Here is a 21,383-nt window from a genome sequence, read left to right as displayed (position 1 = left end):
GCTGGGTCACCGGTATGGATTTAGTGACAGAATTAGACTTGGAAATGCACAGAAGCGTGTGTGTGAAGTTATTCTGAATGACCCTATGTGCACCTTCAATATTATATACCCTTTTAGGGATAGATTTCAAATAGCTCTGATATAGCAGAAACCACTAAATTATGAAATTGCTAAATTGGGAATTGTACTTCAACCCAGAACAAAAAATGTGCTTTGACGGACACTAAATATCTTGCCCAGCAACAACAGTACAGCGGTGGGTAACGAGAGATTTAGAGGGATTTAAATTTGAGGCCTAGTATTTAGGCGCTGGGTGACCGGTATGGATTTAGTGACAGAATTAGACTTGGAAATGCACAGAAGCGTGTGTGTGAAGTTATTCTGAATGACCCAATGTGCACCTTGAATATTATATACCCTTTTTGGGATAGATTTCAAATAGCTCTGATATAGCAGGAACCACTAAATTATGAAATTGCTAAATTGGGAATTGTACTTCAACCCAGAACAAAAAATGTGCTTTGACGGGCACTAAATAACTTTCCCAGCTACAACAGGACAGCGGTAACGAGAGATTTAGAGGGATTTAAATTTGAGGCCTAGTATTTAGGCGCTGGGTCACCGGTATGGATTTAGTGACAGAATTAGACTTGGAAATGCACAGAAGCGTGTGTGTGAAGTTATTCTGAATGACCCTATGTGCACCTTCAATATTATATACCCTTTTAGGGATAGATTTCAAATAGCTCTGATATAGCAGAAACCACTAAATTATGAAATTGCTAAATTGGGAATTGTACTTCAACCCAGAACAAAAAATGTGCTTTGACGGACACTAAATATCTTGCCCAGCAACAACAGTACAGCGGTGGGTAACGAGAGATTTAGAGGGATTTAAATTTGAGGCCTAGTATTTAGGCGCTGGGTCACCGGTATGGATTTAGTGACAGAATTAGACTTGGAAATGCACAGAAGCGTGTGTGTGAAGTTATTCTGAATGACCCAATGTGCACCTTCAATATTATATACCCTTTTAGGGATAGATTTCAAATAGCTCTGATATAGCAGAAACCACTAAATTATGAAATTGCTAAATTGGGAATTGTACTTCAACCCAGAACAAAAAATGTGCTTTGACGGACACTAAATATCTTGCCCAGCAACAACAGTACAGCGGTAACGAGAGATTTAGAGGGATTTAAATTTGAGGCCTAGTATTTAGGCGCTGGGTGACAGGTATGGGTTTAGTGACAGAATTAGACTTGGAAATGCACAGAAGCGTGTGTGTGAAGTTATTCTGAATGACCCAATGTGCACCTTCAATATTATATACCCTTTTAGGGATAGATTTCAAATAGCTCTGATATAGCAGGAACCACTAAATTATGAAATTGCTAAATTGGGAATTGTACTTCAACCCAGAACAAAAAATGTGCTTTGACGGACACTAAATATCTTGCCCAGCAACAACAGTACAGCGGTAACGAGAGATTTAGCGGGATATAAATTTGAGGCCTAGTATTTAGGCGCTGGGTCACCGGTATGGATTTAGTGACAGAATTAGACTTGGAAATGCACAGAAGCGTGTGTGTGAAGTTATTCTGAATGACCCTATGTGCACCTTCAATATTATATACCCTTTTAGGGATAGATTTCAAATAGCTCTGATATAGCAGAAACCACTAAATTATGAAATTGCTAAATTGGGAATTGTACTTCAACCCAGAACAAAAAATGTGCTTTGACGGACACTAAATATCTTGCCCAGCAACAACAGTACAGCGGTGGGTAACGAGAGATTTAGAGGGATTTAAATTTGAGGCCTAGTATTTAGGCGCTGGGTCACCGGTATGGATTTAGTGACAGAATTAGACTTGGAAATGCACAGAAGCGTGTGTGTGAAGTTATTCTGAATGACCCAATGTGCACCTTCAATATTATATACCCTTTTAGGGATAGATTTCAAATAGCTCTGATATAGCAGAAACCACTAAATTATGAAATTGCTAAATTGGGAATTGTACTTCAACCCAGAACAAAAAATGTGCTTTGACGGACACTAAATATCTTGCCCAGCAACAACAGTACAGCGGTAACGAGAGATTTAGAGGGATTTAAATTTGAGGCCTAGTATTTAGGCGCTGGGTGACAGGTATGGGTTTAGTGACAGAATTAGACTTGGAAATACACAGTAGCGGGTGTGTGTGAAGTTATTCTGAATGACCCAATGTGCACCTTCAATATTATATACCCTTTTAGGGATAGATTCCAAATAGCTCTGATATAGCAGGAACCACTAAATTATGAAATTGCTAAATTGGGAATTGTACTTCAACCCAGAACAAAAAATGTGCTTTGACGGACACTAAATATCTTGCCCAGCAACAACAGTACAGCGGTAACGAGAGATTTAGAGGGATTTAAATTTGAGGCCTAGTATTTAGGCGCTGGGTGACAGGTATGGGTTTAGTGACAGAATTAGACTTGGAAATACACAGTAGCGGGTGTGTGTGAAGTTATTCTGAATGACCCTATGTGCACCTTCAATATTATATACCCTTTTAGGGATAGATTCCAAATAGCTCTGATATAGCAGGAACCACTAAATTATGAAATTGCTAAATTGGGAATTGTACTTCAACCCAGAACAAAAAATGTGCTTTGACGGACACTAAATATCTTGCCCAGCAACAACAGTACAGCGGTAACGAGAGATTTAGATGGATTTAAATTTGAATCCTAGTATTTAGGCCCTGGGTGACAGGTATGGGTTTAGTGACAGAATTAGACTTGGAAATACACAGTAGCGGGTGTGTGTGAAGTTATTCTGAATGACCCAATGTGCACCTTCAATATTATATACCCTTTTTGGGATAGATTTCAAATAGCTCTGATATAGCAGGAACCACTAAATTATGAAATTGCTAAATTGGGAATTGTATTTCAACCCAGAACAAGAAATGTGCTTGAACGGACACTAAATAACTCGCCCAGCTACAGCACTAGGGACAGATTTAGCTGGATATAAATTTGAGGCCTAGTATTTAGGCGCTGGGTGACCGGTATGGATTTAGTGACAGAATTAGACTGGGATATGGCCAAAAAATAAACAGACTATTGCTGGTTAAATGCACTTGGTGTGACAGCTTCACCCTGATGTAGGCTTTAGCCAAAAAACAACCACACCATTGAGGGTTAAATGCACTTGGTGACAGGCGCAGCTTGCCCCTGATTTTGTATATGGCCAAAAAATGAACAGACTATTGCTGGTTAAATGCACTTGGTGTGACAGCTTCACCCTGATGTAGGCTTTAGCCAAAAAACAACCACACCATTGAGGGTTAAATGCACTTGGTGACAGGCGCAGCTTGCCCCTGATTTTGTATATGGCCAAAAAATGAACAGACTATTGCTGGTTAAATGCACTTGGTGTCACAGCTTCACCCTGATGTAGGCTTTAGCCAAAAAACAACCACACCATTGAGGGTTAAATGCACTTGGTGACAGGCGCAGCTTGCCCCTGATTTTGTATATGGCCAAAAAATGAACAGACTATTGCTGGTTAAATGCACTTGGTGTGACAGCTTCACCCTGATGTAGGCTTTAGCCAAAAAACAACCACACCATTGAGGGTTAAATGCACTTGGTCGCAGCTTGTGCTGGCGCACCACAAGACACAAAATGGCCGCCGATCACCCCAGAAAAATGAGACTGACAAACGGTCTGTGCAGCCTAAAAACAGTGAGCAATTGAGGATCAGCAGCTCAATGATCCACAGCTGCAGATCGATCAGTTAATCAAGTCCTTTGGAGGAGTTAATCTGCCTAATCTCGCCCTACTGTCGCAGCCGCAACCTCTCCCTACGCTAATCAGAGCAGAGTGACGGGCGGCGCTATGTGACTCCAGCTTAAATAGAGGCTGGGTCACATGGTGCTCTGGCCAATCACAGCCATGCCAATAGTAGGCATGGCTGTGATGGCCTCTTGGGGCAAGTAGTATGACGCTTGTTGATTGGCTGCTTTGCAGCCTTTCAAAAAGCGCCAAGAAAGCGTCACAAAAGCGCCAAGAAAGCGACGAACACCGAACCCGAACCCGGACTTTTACGAAAATGTCCGGGTTCGGGTCCGTGTCACGGACACCCCAAAATTCGGTACGAACCCGAACTATACAGTTCGAGTTCGCTCATCCCTAATTGGAACATCTTGAAAGATGACCCATATCCGAAAGACCTGATACCATCAAAACCCCGCATTACCTTCAGGAGAGCGAAAACTCTGAAGAACATACTCGCGCCAAGTAAACTCAAGAAGAAAAAGAATATCAACACAATTTCAGCCGGTTTAACGTGCCAGCTAAAATTCAAAGGCAGCTACAGGTGCAATCACAAACTGTGTAAATGCTGCGACAATATTTCAAACCGTGTCCAGACCTTCAAGAGTAATGTAACGGGAGAGGAACACCCGATAAAAAGCCTCATGAACTGCTCGTCAACCTATGTCATATATCTGATAGAATGTGAGTGTGGGCTATATATAGGCCGTACCATCCAGACACTGAGAGAAAGATTGAACAAACACCGATGGAATATTTCGTGAGGCTACCTCCAACATAGCGTGTCCCGCAATTTTCTCACTACTCATAACAAAGATGCTTCAAAACTAATAATAACACCAATCGAGATCATCTTGGATACAGCATCCGATAAATTCAGGACATTGCAAAAGAGAGAAATGTATTGGATTTTCAAACTCCAAACTCTGGAACCGTACGGACTCAACGAGTCCTTGGAGAGCAAATGCTTCTAATTGGCGCGACCTACATTATACCTATCCCCCTCATTCAGTTCAAACATTTCTTCACATGTATCTTTTCGGTCCATTCCCGTGTCCTCGTCTCACATTGTGTCCCCCTTCCCTCCCTCTATTCAACACTTAGTGAGTTTAATTATATGCCATCCCCAGCCCACCAGTCATATACCCACATTAGTATCCACCTTTCCCTGCAGGGTATGTACCCCTCTAATTCCTTTCCTTCTTTCCCCCTTGCCAACAATCTGCCGTGCCTAAATAACCCCACAGCCACCACTATCGGCTTAATATCAGGCTTGCCTTAGTCTTAATGTCATACACACGTCCCTACCTCAGCATCGGTTTTTGCTGATGCCATCCGACCCCCGATCCCTCTCTTTGCCCGCTTCGTTCTCTCCCCCATTCATCTCTCCGTGCGCAGCTGCTAACTCCGCCCCTCGGTCCCACCCCCCCACGGACGCGCCTCCAATGTTGGAAATCAGGCCCTCCCACACAAGCGCAGCCACCTCTTAACCATCAGGCTTGCTTTAGTCATAATGTCATTTACGCGTCCCCACCTCAGCATCGGCCTTTGCTGATACCATCCGACCCCCGATCCCTCTCTGCCCGCTCCGTTCTCTCCCCCATTCATCTCTCCGTGCGCCGCTGGTAACTCCGCCCCCCGGTCCCACCCCCCCACAGATGCGCCTCCAATGAAGGAAATCGGGCCCTCCCACATAAGCGCAGCCACCTCTTAACCATCAGGCTTGCTTCAGTCGTAATGTCATATACACGTCTCCACCTCAGCATTGGTTCTTGCTGATGCCATCCGACCCCCGATCCCTCTCTCTGCCCGCTCCGTTCTCTCCCCCATTCATCTCTCTGTGCGCCGCTGGTAACTCCGCCCCCCGGTTCCACCCCCCCCACGGACGCGCCTCCAATGAAGGAAATCAGGCCCTCCCACACAAGCGCAGCCACCTCTTAACCCCCAGCAGTGCGCGCGCCGCAGCAGGTCAGCGTCCCCCTCGTGCTTCTCGGATTCAGCAGCAGCATCGCTCTGCCGATCCGATCCAGGTATGCCAATACCCCAACATCAGAGTCCATTATTCCTATTGCTAGCAGCCTCATCTTTCACCACAGTCCGTAGAACACACACCCAGACATTGATTGACATTTAGCCAGACTCTGCTTCAAATTGAGTGAACATATATATATATTTCTGCCTTGGCCCTTGGGGGTAATGACCTTGTACAATATAGTGGCTTTCATTTAAACAATGGACAGTCATTCACTGCTATTCTTTCAAAACCATCATTTTTCAATATATGGGACATTAGTGATTAGATTTTATATTTTTTATTTTTTTTCCATATATATATAATATATATATTTATTTTTTTTTGGGTTCTTTTAAACTATATGCCTCCATGTATATGTAATACCCTTCATGAATTTTATTTGTACATATTTTTATTGATCATTTTCCCGCTCGATATATACATGTAATAATATATATATGCATTCTATCATTTTATATATATTTTTATATTATTACTTTTCTATTGATGGATGCATTTGTATTGTGTCCTTCCATATATTTGTTTCTCCCCCCTTATTTTAACCTTACTTTTTAGACTTGATAAAGGGGTCCCTAGTACCCCGAAACGCGTTGTCTATGAATAAAGCAAAAAAACAGCTGAAACCCTAATACTGTCTACGATCGGTGGTGTCAGTGCGCCTTTTTAAGGTCCATACGTTGGACGTAAAGTCCACCAGTTCGTTTCTTCTACCGTTACCCGAGTGGCAGGGTGGCTCCTGCCCAAGGCGACCGGACGATTCTAGGCTGCACCAACCGTTGAAATTCCCTGTTATTCAGTCTTCCTTGCGGTTGCACCCAAACTGGTGCAACCCCAATAGGTGAGCAGAATACATCCTATAGTAGATGTTTTGCTTTTTTTGAACATACTCACCCTATGAGCGCCTTTCTCTATTTTAATCGCCATCACTAGCAATAAAGATAGAAAGGAAGGGGTTGGCAGAGGAAGCAGGAGGGGCAAGGGTGCACAGAGTGATTGGGCCCACCCTGGGTGCACTTAACTGCTCATTTGCATATCAATTTAAAGTAATTTTTCTCCAGAATGAAGCAAAGGATGAAAGATATCATTGAATTCAGTTGAGCTCGTCCTACAAGGCATTGTGCCTGGTGTATGACTAGAAAAGTAACAATTAAATACCCATGACAAGGGCTCAGGAACCTTAAAGGGGTTGCGCCACTAATAAAACGTGTTCCCTATCCACAGGATAGGGGATAAGTATTTGATCGCTAGGGGTCTGACCTCTGGGACTCTTAGCAATCAAGAGAAAGGGGGTCTGCAATGCCATCAAACTGCGCCCTCTGCTCCATTGTCTTCTATGGGACTGCTGCATTGCGCTATACTTGTGGTGGAACAGGCGCTCTATCACCCGGAGTTGTTAATAGAAAATTTATATTTTATTGTTGATATATATTCATGGTTAAAATTCCCCAAAAATATACAGTAAGTTAAAAAACATACAATATGTTAAAATACATACAACATAAGTATTACTTGCCAGTCCTATAGAAGTGAATGGAGTGGAGGGCGCACAGGCACACCACCGCTCATTCTGATGGGGCAGTTCGGTGGCATTGCAGACCCCCTTTGTCGTGATCGCTGGGGTCCCCCAGTAATCAAACACTTGCGGATAGTGGCATAACCCCTTTAAGTTATCAGTCTGACTGTACTTAAAGGGGTTGTCCGAGTTATTTTTTTGTTCTTTCTATGTTTCTAACTAGGCAAATGTAACAGCTTTCCAATTAACTCACTTTATCTCCAGTGCCTGGTTTCTCAGATTTCACTTACCCTGGGTTCACACCTGAGCGTTTTACAGCGCGTTCAAACGCGCTGTAAAACGCTTAAGACATGAAAACCAATGCTTCCCTATGGGAAGGGTTCACACCTGGGCGTTTTACAGCGCGTACGAACGCGCTGTAAAACGCCCGACGCTCAAACAAGTACTTGAGCTTCTTTGGGGCGTTTTGACGCGCGTTTGTGGCCATAGGACACTGCAGTCAATGACACAAACGCGCGTCAAACGCGCGTTTACTATTACAAAAAACGCGCATAAAAACGCGCGACAAAAACGCGCGTAAAACGCGCGTTTGAGGAACGCTCAGGTGTGAACCCAGGGTTAGGGTCACATAGTTCCTGCAAAAGCCTGAGAGCTCTGTACACGAGAGGTCACTGTGCTGGCCACGCCCCCCTACACTGCAAGCTGCTGCTTATTGCTCTCTCCCAGGATTCTTAACCCCTTGAGCTGCACATACTGGGGGCTGAAGTGTTTACTGTGTAGCTGCAGGCAGTGAGAAGACAAATGCTGGGCATAGGAGCTGAAAGAGAAGTTCTGCAGAGCATTGCAGGTAGGGGGAAGATCCTGTGTGTATTAGCAGTGTCATTGTACAGCTAGGACTTATAGTCCTACACATACAACATGCTGCAGAGTCTCCCAGCAGCCAGACATGTCACTCAGGGCAGCTCTTGTATTCACTCCCTTAGCAGTGTCATTATACTTTGCAAAAGCCAGGGCTTGTCGTGCAGTCTGCGAGTCTCTTCCAAGCGGCAGATCACGTGTAGTCCGGCGGGTCACGTGGCGTCCCACGTGACAGGTTTGTGTGCCAGGATTCAAATTGGCCAATTGCGATATCCCAAGAAACTTTGACATTTAATGTAAACACTGTGACCAAGTAGTTACAAGCCGGCAACAGAACGATGAAAAATTTGATTTTTTTTATGTCCATTGAGGGTAACAGTGGCCGCCTCTGTAACGGTGACCATCCCTTTAACAGTGAATTTCACAGTGGCCGCCCCTTTAACGGTGACCGCCCCTTTAACTGTGAATTTCACAATGACCGCCCCTTTAACAGTGACCACCCCTTTAATGGCGAGTTTCACAGTGGCTGCCCCTTTAACGGTGACTGCTCATTTAACAGTGACTTTCATAGTGGCCGGCCCTTTAATGGTGACTACCCCTTTAACAGTGACTTTCATGGTGGCTGCCCTTTTAACAGTGACTTTGACAGTGACCGCCCCTTTAACAGTGACTTCCACAGTGGCCGCCCCTTTAACAGTTACTGCCTCTTTAATAGTGACTCTTTCACAGTGGCCGCCCCTTTAACGGTGACCACCCCTTTAACGGTGATTGCCGCCTCTTTAACAGTGACTTTCACGATGGCCACCCCTTTAACAGTGACTTTCACAGTGGCCGCCCCTTAAACGGTGACCGCCCCCTTTAACAGTGACTGTCCCATTAACAGTGACTTTCATGGTGACTGCCATTTTAACAGTGACTTTGACAGTGGCCGCCCCTTTAACGGTGATTTTGAAGGTGGGCGCCCCTTTAACAGTGACCACCCCTTTAACAGTGACTTTCACGGTGGCCGTCCCTTTAATGGTGACCGCTCCTTTAACAGTCACTTTCATAGTGGCCGTTCCTTTAATGGTGATTGCCGCCCCTTTAACAGTGACTTTCACAGTGACTGCCCCTTTCACAGTGACTGCCCCTTTCACAGTGACTGCCCCTTTCACAGTGACTGCCCCTTTAACAGTGACTGCCCCTTTAACAGTGACTGCCCCTTTAACAGTGACTGCCCCTTTAACAGTGACTGCCCCTTTAACAGTGACTGCCCCTTTAACAGTGACCGCCCCTTTAACAGTGACTTTCACAGTGGCCGTCCCTTTAACAGTGACCGCCCCTTTACCAGTGACTTTCACAGTGACCGCCCCTTTAACAGTGAACTCCACAGCGCCAACCCCTTTAACAGTGAACTCCACAGCGGCCGTCCGTTTAATAGTGGCCCCTTCCCCCCAATGCATGTAGCAATGTAGTTGTGCCATTATACGTCGTATGACTGAATATTTAAGGACCTGTGAACTGCTAAAACCTGTGATCAGCTGTTATGGTAACCTGGAGTAGGACCTGCGAGCTTCTATTGGCTGATAAGGGACATGAGACCGTGTGTATGGCAGTTGGGATATGAAGAGAAAGACTTGCAGGCTTGTATTTGATAATGCAGGAAATTTTGGGGGAATATCTCAGGAACGGTACGACCTAGAGAGCTGAGACCCCCACAAGATTTCTTTCCAGGTAGCAAGGGATGTGTATACCAAGTTTCGTTGAAATGGAACAGTGACTTTCACAGTGGCCGCCCCTTTAACAGTGACTTTCATAGTGGCCGCCCCTTTAACAGTGACCGCCCCTTTAACAGTGACTTTCACAATGGCCACCCTTTTGACAGTGACCGCCCCTTTAACTGTGACTTTCACGGTGGCCGCTCCTCGTTGAAATGGATGGCTGTGTTTTAGAATTTTCTCGGAACATACATACTGTACATACATACGTCCTTTTTTATATTTATAGATTGTATATTGTATGTTGTATGTTTTTGAGGAATTTTAACCGTGACTATAGCAACAATACAATGTTAATTTTCTATTAACAACTCCGGGTGATAGAGCGCCTGTTCCACCACAAATTTATTAAATGTTATTCTTTAAGAAGACTGTGGGGCAGTCCTGGAACATGAGCACCTAGGTCCACTAGTTGAGTGGGGTGAGCCGCTATCCATAAATGATATGCGCTATACTTGCCAGTCCTATAGAAGTGAATGGAATGGAGGGCGCACAGGCACACCACCGCTCCATTCTGATGGGGCAGTTCGGTGGCATTGCAGACCCCCTTTGTCGTGATCGCTGGGGTCCCCCAGTAATCAAACACTTGCGGATAGTGGCATAACCCCTTTAAGTTATCAGTCTGACTGTACTTAAAGGGGTTGTCCGAGTTATTTTTTTGTTCTTTCTATGTTTCTAACTAGGCAAATGTAACAGCTTTCCAATTAACTCACTTTATCTCCAGTGGCTGGTTTCTCAGATTTCACTGAGGGTCACATGACCTGTGATGTCAGCTTCTCTCCCTGCTCTGATAATGTTAGTGCACAAGCCTGAGAGATCTGTACAGGAGATGTCACTGTGCTGGCCACGCCCCCCTGCACTGCGGCTGCTGCTTATTGCTCTCTCCCAGGATTCTTAACCCCTTCAGCTTCACAGACTCAGGGCTGGGCACAGGAGCTGAGAGAGAAGTTCTACAGAGCATTGCAGGTAGGGGGAAGATCCTGTGTGTATTAGCAATGTCATTGTACAGCTGGGACTTGTAGTCCTACACATACAACATGCTGCAGAGTCTCCCAGCATGCAGACATGTCACTCAGGGCAGCTCTTGTATCCACTCCCTTAGCAGTGTCATTATACAGCTGAGACTTGTAGTCCTACACATACAACATGCTGCAGAGTCTCCAAGCAGGCAGACATGTCACTCAGGCAGCTCTTGTATTCACTCCCTTAGCAGTGTCATTATACAGCTGGGACTTGTAGTTCTACACATACAACATGCTGCAGAGTCTCCCAGCAGGCAGACATGTCACTCAGGGCAGCACTTGTATTCACTCCCTTAGCAGTGTCATTATACAGCTGGGACTTGTAGTCCTACACATACAACATGCTGCAGAGTCTCCCAGCAGGCAGACATGTCACTCAGGGCAGCACTTGTATTCACTCCCTTAGCAGTGTCATTGTACAGCTGGGACTTGTAGTTCTACACATACAACATGCTGCTGAGTCTCCCAGCAGGCAGACATGTCACTCAGGGCAGCTCTTGTATTCACTCCCTTAGCAGTGTCATTATACAGCTGGGACTTGTAGTCCTACACATACAACATACTGCTGAGTCTCCCAGCAGACAGACATGTCAGTCAGGGCAGCTCTTGTATTCACTCCCTTAGCAGTGTCATTATACAGCTGGGACTTGTAGTTCTACACATACAACATGCTGCAGAGTCTCCCAGCAGGCAGACATGTCACTCAGGGCAGCTCTTGTATCCACTCCCTTAGCAGTGTCATTATACAGCTGGGACTTGTAGTTCTACACATACAACATGCTGCAGAGTCTCCCAGCAGGCAGACATGTCACTCAGGGCAGTACTTGTATTCACTCCCTTAGCAGTGTCATTATACAGCTGGGACTTGTAGTCCTACACATACAACATGCTGCTGAGTCTCCCAGCAGGCAGACATGTCACTCAGGGCAGCTCTTGTATTCACTCCCTTAGCAGTGTCATTATACAGCTGGGACTTGTAGTTCTACACATACAACATGCTGCAGAGTCTCCCAGCAGGCAGACATGTCACTCAGGGCAGCTCTTGTATCCACTCCCTTAGCAGTGTCATTATACAGCTGGGACTTGTAGTTCTACACATACAACATGCTGCAGAGTCTCCCAGCAGGCAGACATGTCACTCAGGGCAGCTCTTGTATCCACTCCCTTAGCAGTGTCATTATACAGCTGGGACTTGTAGTCCTACACATACAACATGCTGCAGAGTCTCCCAGCAGGCAGACATGTCACTCAGGGCAGCTCTTGTAGCCACTCCCTTAGCAGTGTCATTATACAGCTGGGACTTGTAGTCTTACACATACAACATGCTGCTGAGTCTCCCAGCAGGCAGACATGTCACTCAGGGCAGTACTTGTATTCACTCCCTTAGCAGTGTCATTATACAGCTGGGACTTGTAGTCCTACACATACAACATACTGCTGAGTCTCCCAGCAGGACAGACATGTCACTCAGGGCAGCTCTTGTATTCACTCCCTTAGCAGTGTCATTATACAGCTGGGACTTGTAGTTCTACACATACAACATGCTGCAGAGTCTCCCAGCAGGCAGACATGTCACTCAGGGCAGCTCTTGTATCCACTCCCTTAGCAGTGTCATTATACAGCTGGGACTTGTAGTTCTACACATACAACATGCTGCAGAGTCTCCCAGCAGGGCAGACATGTCACTCAGGGCAGCTCTTGTATCCACTCCCTTAGCAGCGTCATTATACAGCTGGGACTTGTAGTCCTACACATACAACATGCTGCAGAGTCTCCCAGCAGGCAGACATGTCACTCAGGGCAGCTCTTGTATTCACTCCCTTAGCAGTGTCATTATACAGCTGGGACTTGTAGTTCTACACATACAACATGCTGCTGAGTCTCCCAGCAGGCAGACATGTCACTCAGGGCAGCTCTTGTATTCACTCCCTTAGCAGTGTCATTATACAGCTGGGACTTGTAGTTCTACACATACAACATGCTGCAGAGTCTCCCAGCAGGCAGACATGTCACTCAGGGCAGCACTTGTATTCACTCCCTTAGCAGTGTCATTATACAGCTGGGACTTGTAGTCCTACACATACAACATGCTGCTGAGTCTCCCAGCAGGCAGACATGTCACTCAGGGCAGCACTTGTATTCACTCCCTTAGCAGTGTCATTATACAGCTGGGACTTGTAGTCCTACACATACAACATGCTGCTGAGTCTCCCAGCAGGCAGACATGTCACTCAGGGCAGCACTTGTATTCACTCCCTTAGCAGTGTCATTATACAGCTGGGACTTGTAGTTCCTACACATACAACATGCTGCAGAGTCTCCCAGCAGGCAGACATGTCACTCAGGGCAGCTCTTGTATTCACTCCCTTAGCAGTGTCATTATACAGCTGGGACTTGTAGTTCTACACATACAACATGCTGCAGAGTCTCCCAGCAGGCAGACATGTCACTCAGGGCAGCTACTTGTATTCACTCCCTTAGCAGTGTCATTATACAGCTGGGACTTGTAGTCCTACACATACAACATGCTGCTGAGTCTCCCAGCAGGCAGACATGTCACTCAGGGCAGCTCTTGTATTCACTCCCTTAGCAGTGTCATTATACAGCTGGGACTTGTAGTTCTACACATACAACATGCTGCAGAGTCTCCCAGCAGGCAGACATGTCACTCAGGGCAGCTCTTGTATTCCACTCCCTTAGCAGTGTCATTATACAGCTGGGACTTGTAGTTCTACACATACAACATGCTGCTGAGTCTCCCAGCAGGCAGACATGTCACTCAGGGCAGCTCTTGTATTCACTCCCTTAGCAGTGTCATTATACAGCTGGGACTTGTAGTTCTACACATACAACATGCTGCTGAGTCTCCCAGCAGGCAGACATGTCACTCAGGGCAGCTCTTGTATCCACTCCCTTAGCAGTGTCATTATACAGCTGGGACTTGTAGTTCTACACATACAACATGCTGCAGAGTCTCCCAGCAGGCAGACATGTCACTCAGGGCAGCTCTTGTATCCACTCCCTTAGCAGTGTCATTATACAGCTGGGACTTGTAGTCCTACACATACAACATGCTGCAGAGTCTCCCAGCAGGCAGACATGTCACTCAGGGCAGCTCTTGTATTCACTCCCTTAGCAGTGTCATTATACAGCTGGGACTTGTAGTTCTACACATACAACATGCTGCTGAGTCTCCCAGCAGGCAGACATGTCACTCAGGGCAGCTCTTGTATTCACTCCCTTAGCAGTGTCATTATACAGCTGGGACTTGTAGTTCTACACATACAACATGCTGCAGAGTCTCCCAGCAGGCAGACATGTCACTCAGGGCAGCACTTGTATTCACTCCCTTAGCAGTGTCATTGTACAGCTGGGACTTGTAGTCCTACACATATAACATGCTGCTGAATCTCCCAGCAGGCAGACATGTCACTCAGGGCAGCACTTGTATTCACTCCCTTAGCAGTGTCATTGTACAGCTGGGACTTGTAGTCCTACACATACAACATGCTGCTGAGTCTCCCAGCAGACAGACATGTCACTCAGGGCAGCACTTGTATTCACTCCCTTAGCAGTGTCATTGTACAGCTGGGACTTGTAGTTCTACACATACAACATGCTGCAGAGTCTCCCAGCAGGCAGACATGTCACTCAAGGGAGTGAATACAAGTGCTGCCCTGAGTGACATGTCTGCCTGCTGGGAGACTCTGCAGCTTGTTGTATATGTAGAACTACAAGTCCCAGCTGTATAATGACACTGCTAAGGGAGTGAATACAAGTGCTGCCCTAGCAGTGTCATTATACAGCTGGGACTTGTAGTTCTACACATACAACATGCTGCTGAGTCTCCCAGCAGACAGACATGTCACTCAGGGCAGCTCTTGTATTTGCTCCCTTAGCAGTGTCATTATACAGCTGGGACTTGTAGTTCTACACATACAACATGCTGCAGAGTCTCCCAGCAGGCAGACTTGTCACTCAGGGCAGCTCTTGCATTCACTCCCTTAGCAGAGCGGGGGAGGGGCAGAGATTGTTATTGCAAGTAAACAAAGGGCCAGAAGAGAACCAGGGAAATGCGGAAACATATTTTTTTGCCTAAAACTTGCTTAGTTATATATTGCTGGACATCAGATTTACAGTGCTATATCTTTTTTTTCCATAACTCGAACAATCCCTTTAAGATTCTGAGAGCTGAAATGAGTGCTCAGTCACAAAAAGCATGTTTAGTCCTTTGCTATGGAAACCTGTGATATCATGATGATGTCATAGGTTTCTGTATGTCACATGGGTGGGGAAGACATTTGTCATCCATCTTTTCCTCTCTTTACTGATCTGCTACTTGTGACTTGTATTCACTGCTATGTGTGATCAGTATATAACAGGGGTGATTCATTTATTTGGATATAATTCAGATCATTCCTTGTGTCTCGCCCTTTTGACACCCCCCGCGGTGCCCCCAGCATGCCACTGGAGTAGCACTGGATACCTTTTTATCCTCGTCCCATATCACTTCAGCAGTTCACTGCATCTACCTACTTTTTCAGCCACCATTTTCGCTCATCCATCTCTCTGTGGTATCCTTTGGCGCCTCGCACCTAGTTCCCTTCTCCCTCAACTCTTTTGTACCTCTTCGCTCAACTCTTTTTTTTTTTTTTTTTTTTCATTTTATTTCCATATGTTTTAGTCACTACTTGCATTTCCCAGACAATAACAATTCTGGAGCATCTATTCTTATAGTTCTATTTTGCGCCATTCCTCTATTATCCCTACTATGAACGAATTGCTAACAGTCTGCAAAAAAGGTCCATCTGGGTGTTACCAGTCGGGGGGTGTATCCCTGTACAGTCTGACACTAGCAACACTGATTGGGCGGTATCAGACTGGGCAGGGATACCCCACAACCGGTAACACCCATCTGGACTTTTACTGCCGAGGGCTGGTAATTAATTTATAAATTCTAGTAGGAATAACAGAGGAATGGCATAGCATAGAGTCATAAGAATAGATGCTCCAGAATTGTTATTACATGGGGAATGCAAGTAGTTACTGAAACAGACATGTCAGGACACGTCCTCTTTAACCAATCTCCAAGTATTCAGATGACCTAATAACGGCGTTAATCGTGTGTTCTACAGAGCCTGATTGTGTAATGAATTGTACTAGATCTGAGGGATCCATCATCACTAAAGAAAAGCTAGTGTACTTGTACAGCAGGAAGTACATTCATTGCCATAATAAATGAGGCTCCAAGGGTAACCAGCAATCTATACACAAGAAAATGCAGGGACGACAAAACTTGTGTCACCCCTGCATTCTTACTACCATTGTCAGCTTGGAAATGTGTCACCAGCGACCTCCCTATCCAACTGTTTGCATCAGACACATAGCTGTGGTTCGCCTGATTAAAACTGAGGCTCCATTCCCGAGTTATTATACTTTTTCTTAATATTCAAATTAGGCTCTTGGTGCAATGAGGGTGTCACCCTTTCTCCTGTTGCACCCAAGATCCACTAATTTCTGTGGCCCTTCCCTCTCTCCCACTGTCTGGCCCTGTCAATCAAAGCAGCGAGGTAGAGCCTGGCCACAAAAAATAACAGAGCTTGGATGCAACAAGAGCAACGGCGATGCCCTCATTGCACCAGAGGCCTAATTTGCATAAAATAATGATGTTGTAACTCAGGAATGGAGCCTTGAATCAACAAAATAAAAACAACGTTTTAATCAGGTGAACCACAGCTATGTGTCTATGAAAACAGTTGTATAGGGAGGTCACTGGTGACAAATTCCCTTAAAATGACCTGGAACCTGTTCAGCAAGTCCATTACAGATTGGTGTGATCATGCCGATCGCAGACATTTAACCCCTGATGCATCTGAGAGGTGAAAACCTGAAAGAGCCTGGAACGGCTTCCCCACGCGGCAAACGGGGTAGCTGTTAATTTGTTGTGAAAGGCCAGAGCCTGCTGGAGGCTTCGATGCCTTTCACAGGTATATTCCACTGTGGCAGGTGGCAGCACTACATCGGAATACATCGAATTTCCAATTTGCCAGTATATTTAATTCCATTGCTAAGTAGAAATGGCAATCTGACGATTGTATGTTGTTAGGCACTTGGGGGTCTTAAAAATGTCAAGAAAAAAATATAAAAAAAAATATTTTAAAAAAACTGAAATCATATAGAATCACCGCCTTTTCACCAGAATAAAAATAAACAATAAAAAAATAAACGTCATGGGCATCACCGTGTCCCATAACAGCCGCCCTATTAATAGTTTATCCCATACGGCGAACAGTGCAATGGAAAAAAATATTAAAATGTCTGATTTGATATTTTTTCATCACTTCACCTCCTCAAAAAAAAAAAATGAATGAAAAGAGATCAAAAAGTAAAAACCACTCCAAAATGGTATCAATAAAATCTGCAGGTTGTCCTGCAAAAAAATGAGCCCACACACAGCTTCATAGACATAACTCTAAAAAAGTGATAGTGAAATATGGCAATAAAAATTAAAAATAGTTTTCTTTTTTTTTTCAGCATTAAAACACAAGAAAAACTATATAAATGTGGCATCACTGTAAACGTACTGACCCGGAGAATGAAGGGAACATGTCAGTTTTACCACATAGGGAATACCGTAAAATCAAACCCTATAAAACTGCAGCAGAATTGCATTTTATTTTTCAATTCCACAACATTTAGATTTTTTTCCAGCTTCCCACTACATCGTACCCAATATTAAATGGCGCCATTAGAAAGTACAACTTGTTCTGCAAAAAACAAGCCCTCGTACGGGCTATGTGAATGTGATGGCTCCTGGAAGGCAGGGAGTGAAAAACTAAAACAACGGAAATTCCCAGGGTGCTGAAGGTGTTAATAAGTACTATAACCATGCCGACCTATACCGATGTGACATCTGCCGGTGCCCGCTATATCATATTTCAGAAGTTCCGCTGTTAACTGCACAATAAAGAATGACTTGCACTTTTTAATTCTAGAACTTCCAGTATGTCGTAACTCTTGCTTCAGAAGTATGAAGCTGGTATGAGCAGATATGTTCTACTGGGAATACGACGGCCGATATACACGGACAGGAGCGGACTCGCAGCTACATTGTGGGTAAATCATGGAGGAAGGAGAGGCTAAGGTCTTGGTCTGGTCAGCATTATGCATTAGGATTCATAGGCTGACGGATTAAAGTTGATGGAGGCTCCTAGGCAAAAAGAGATTGGTAAGGGTTCCAGTCCCACTCGACCATCTACTGCATGTGCCTGGTCCTCTCCTCTATGGGAAGTATGGAGATGGCCAAGCTGATGGCCCCACAAGGCTAGGTCTACACGACGACATTTGTCGCGTGACATTTTGTTGCACTAATGTTGTGCGACAATTTTTATAATGGCAGTCTATGGTGTCGCAATGCAACATGCAACATGCTGCGACGAAACAGTCGCAGAAAATCTATTCGAGATGGATTTTTCTGTGACTGCTGCGTCGCAGTCGCAGTATGTTGCATGTTGCAGTGCGACACCATAGACTGCCATTATAAAAATTGTCGCGCGACATTAGTGCAACAAAATGTCGTGCCCTATCTGTCGCGCGACAAATGTCGTCGTGTAGACCTAGCCTAACCGTCGGTACCTGCACTTCAGCGATAAGCTGAAGGCCCCAATGTCTTCCTTGGCCTGTGACGTCACTTCCATTGGTCACATGGCCTCTGAGCTGCATTCAAGTGAATGGGACTGAACTTCAATACCAAGCACGGCCAATATACAATGTGCGGCACTGTGCTTGGTATACTATGAAGAGGCCGCAATGCTCCTCCGAGCACAGGGGTCCCTTCAGATTGCTGATTGGTGGGGTTGGCGGGATTCAGACCTGAGAGGATCGGTAATTAAAGTTGTTTCCTAAGCTCCTGATATTATGATTTATCCCACCTATCTAGTGCACCTTTTGACCTTTTAGTGTAATTTTATACCATCTATTAATCGGCTTACTTTGTAACAAAAATTTATGGCAAAACTTTGGCACAAAATGGCGCATTGTAAGCCACACCCTTTCACACACAGCTACACCATTTCCCACTAAGCCAATCCATAGATGAGGTACAATGGATAATTCCCTTTGGCTTATATTACTCACAAGTAAGTCTAAAATGAGACGTGCCCAAAAAAAAATGAACAGAACTTTAGTACAAATTATGTCTTCACCACAATAGTAAATGTGAGCCATTGTGTTATAAAATTACCATGCAAATTATGCAGTCATAATTATCTGCTAAAAAAAAACATAACTATAATAAAAATAATAATAATAATAATAATAAAAAATAGTAAAGAATAGTGAATAATAATGAATGGGTAATAAAAAATAAAAAGGAATATTGTTAAAAAAAAAGGAAAAGAAAAATCATCTGAATTCATGCATTTTTTTGCACATTTTTTTTAATGTAATAAATAAAAAATATATTAATAAACTAAAAATGAAACAGTGGTAAACTAAAAAAAAATTTTTTATAATGTATATATCTTTGTTATAATAACCGGCATTTTTTCCTTCTAATTATATAATGTAGAAAAATAATTATCGGCCACTCAATGAGGAAAAATTTGCAATTTTTTTTGTTTGACATGTAAACTCCGTTTCTAAATCAGTAATTATCTTTATATATATATATATATATATATATCACACACATACAGTCATGGCCGTACAATCACATTTTTTTTTTTCACAACTAAAAAAAATAAAATATAAATTCTTATATATCTACTTAAAACCATGTCATTGGTGCCTATTTGGGGAGTCCCTATAGCGCGTCCTCCTCATATGATTTTTAAGGATACGACCTCTGTATGAAATCGCCGGTACCCATGTGTCTTGCCGAATGACAAAAAAACGTCACTTTTACTCATGACGCCAGATGAAAAAACACAAATTATTATTTTTTTTTACAAAGTTGGTGATCTAGCGCCTCTCATATCAGGATATTTCTCAAACCAAGAACCAAGGTAAGGAAGGAGCCATCTGTATGTGGCGGTACACTATGGGCCCATAGGTCGGGTATTATGGATCGACATAAGAGACCTACGGTCGTTTACATGAGCCTTTACTACATTTCACTTCTATAGTCTATTCTCAGGTAGAAAATACCCGCAATGTACATTGTCTTTTACGAATTAATCCAGTTAACAAAAAAGTGCTAGAATTACCCAACAATCATAAAATTACCTAAAAACTCTTTTTTTTTCTTGACCGTATACAATATTTTTCCTCATATTCCATATCTTGTTAGCAGGTAATTACTCACTTCATTCAGTAGTATTAAATGACATTGAAAAAATGACACACAAAAAATAAATAAATAGATTTAGGCATCAATCAAGTGTCGCCGCCCTGACATTTAGCCAAGGTTTTATTGGTTGAGTTATTTCAGAGGAATCCGTATTTTTGTCTGAATGGTCATCGCTATATTTCTTTCTGTACCACGGAGACAATGCAAATCCATGATATAGAAGCCATAAAAATATAAAACATGGATCCAACAAAAAATGTACTTTCACATTAAGTTAAGTCGAGAAAATGTATAACCAACTTCAAGTATAGAGTAAAAAAAAAAAGTTTACCAAATTTTGCAAATGTAAAAAAAAGTAAGTAAAAAAATAAATAAAAATGGTGTAAATGTCAACTTTTAAATTCTACACAGTGAAAGGAAATGCATTATTATTATTACTGTAAACTCACCAGCAGGAAGACGATGAAAAGGAGGAATCGTGGATTCATAGTCCGCAGTGCTGGGGTCATAACCAGTAAAACAGAATTGGCGTTCCCCCCATATGGGGCCATAAAATCAAAGAGTTTATAATCCAGTGTTAGTAGTAGGAGAAGCGAAAGGCAGTCAAACGCTTTTCTGAGCAATCCAGACGGGCTCACAGAATATATAGACACGGAGGCCCCTCCTCTTTACATACAGTCATCGTCAAGCAGAACATCTAGAACGTAAGAGCTCCCCCTGCTGGCAGTAGGTGTAATTACAATAACTATAAAGAACTCGTGACTAACATATTGTATGCAGATATGTTCTTCTGCAAAAAAGAAAGTAAAATTGTAAAAGTCGGCAAAACTAAACGAACTTAAACAGAGTTTATCAGAATGCACTCCTTTCCGTTTCATTACGTTCCCGTGGCGCACACAACGTGATGCAAGCAGCGTTTTTGTGTGTGCCATGTGATACTGAGCAAGATGTCATGAAACGCAATGTAAGTCAATGGAGACAGATGCATTTTTTCCGGACACAATAAAAACCGGATCCGCCCCCCCCCCCATTGACTTACAGTGGTTTTAGTGACGGGTCCGTCTTGTTCATTTTAGAG

At 43.9% G+C, this 21,383-nt stretch overlaps 1 protein-coding gene across 2 annotated transcripts in view; it reads right to left on the bottom strand.

The window, feature by feature from the left end:
* LOC122927301 (tumor necrosis factor receptor superfamily member 10B-like) overlaps positions 1 to 20,919 on the bottom strand; it is a 52,930-nt gene extending 32,011 nt beyond the window's left edge. For both annotated transcript variants that reach the window (XM_044279010.1, XM_044279011.1), the window contains exon 1: positions 20,755 to 20,919. In XM_044279010.1, coding sequence (XP_044134945.1) covers positions 20,755 to 20,856 — 102 coding nt within the window. In that variant the 5' untranslated portion in view covers positions 20,857 to 20,919. The remainder of the gene's footprint in view (positions 1 to 20,754) is intronic.
* Between the last annotated feature and the right edge of the window lie 464 nt (positions 20,920 to 21,383).

Source organism: Bufo gargarizans, chromosome 2 (genome assembly GCF_014858855.1).
Source record: "Bufo gargarizans isolate SCDJY-AF-19 chromosome 2, ASM1485885v1, whole genome shotgun sequence".
NCBI lineage: Eukaryota > Metazoa > Chordata > Amphibia > Anura > Bufonidae > Bufo > Bufo gargarizans.
Note: the sequence above shows the minus strand (reverse complement) of the source record. Positions and strands in the feature narration are given on the sequence as shown.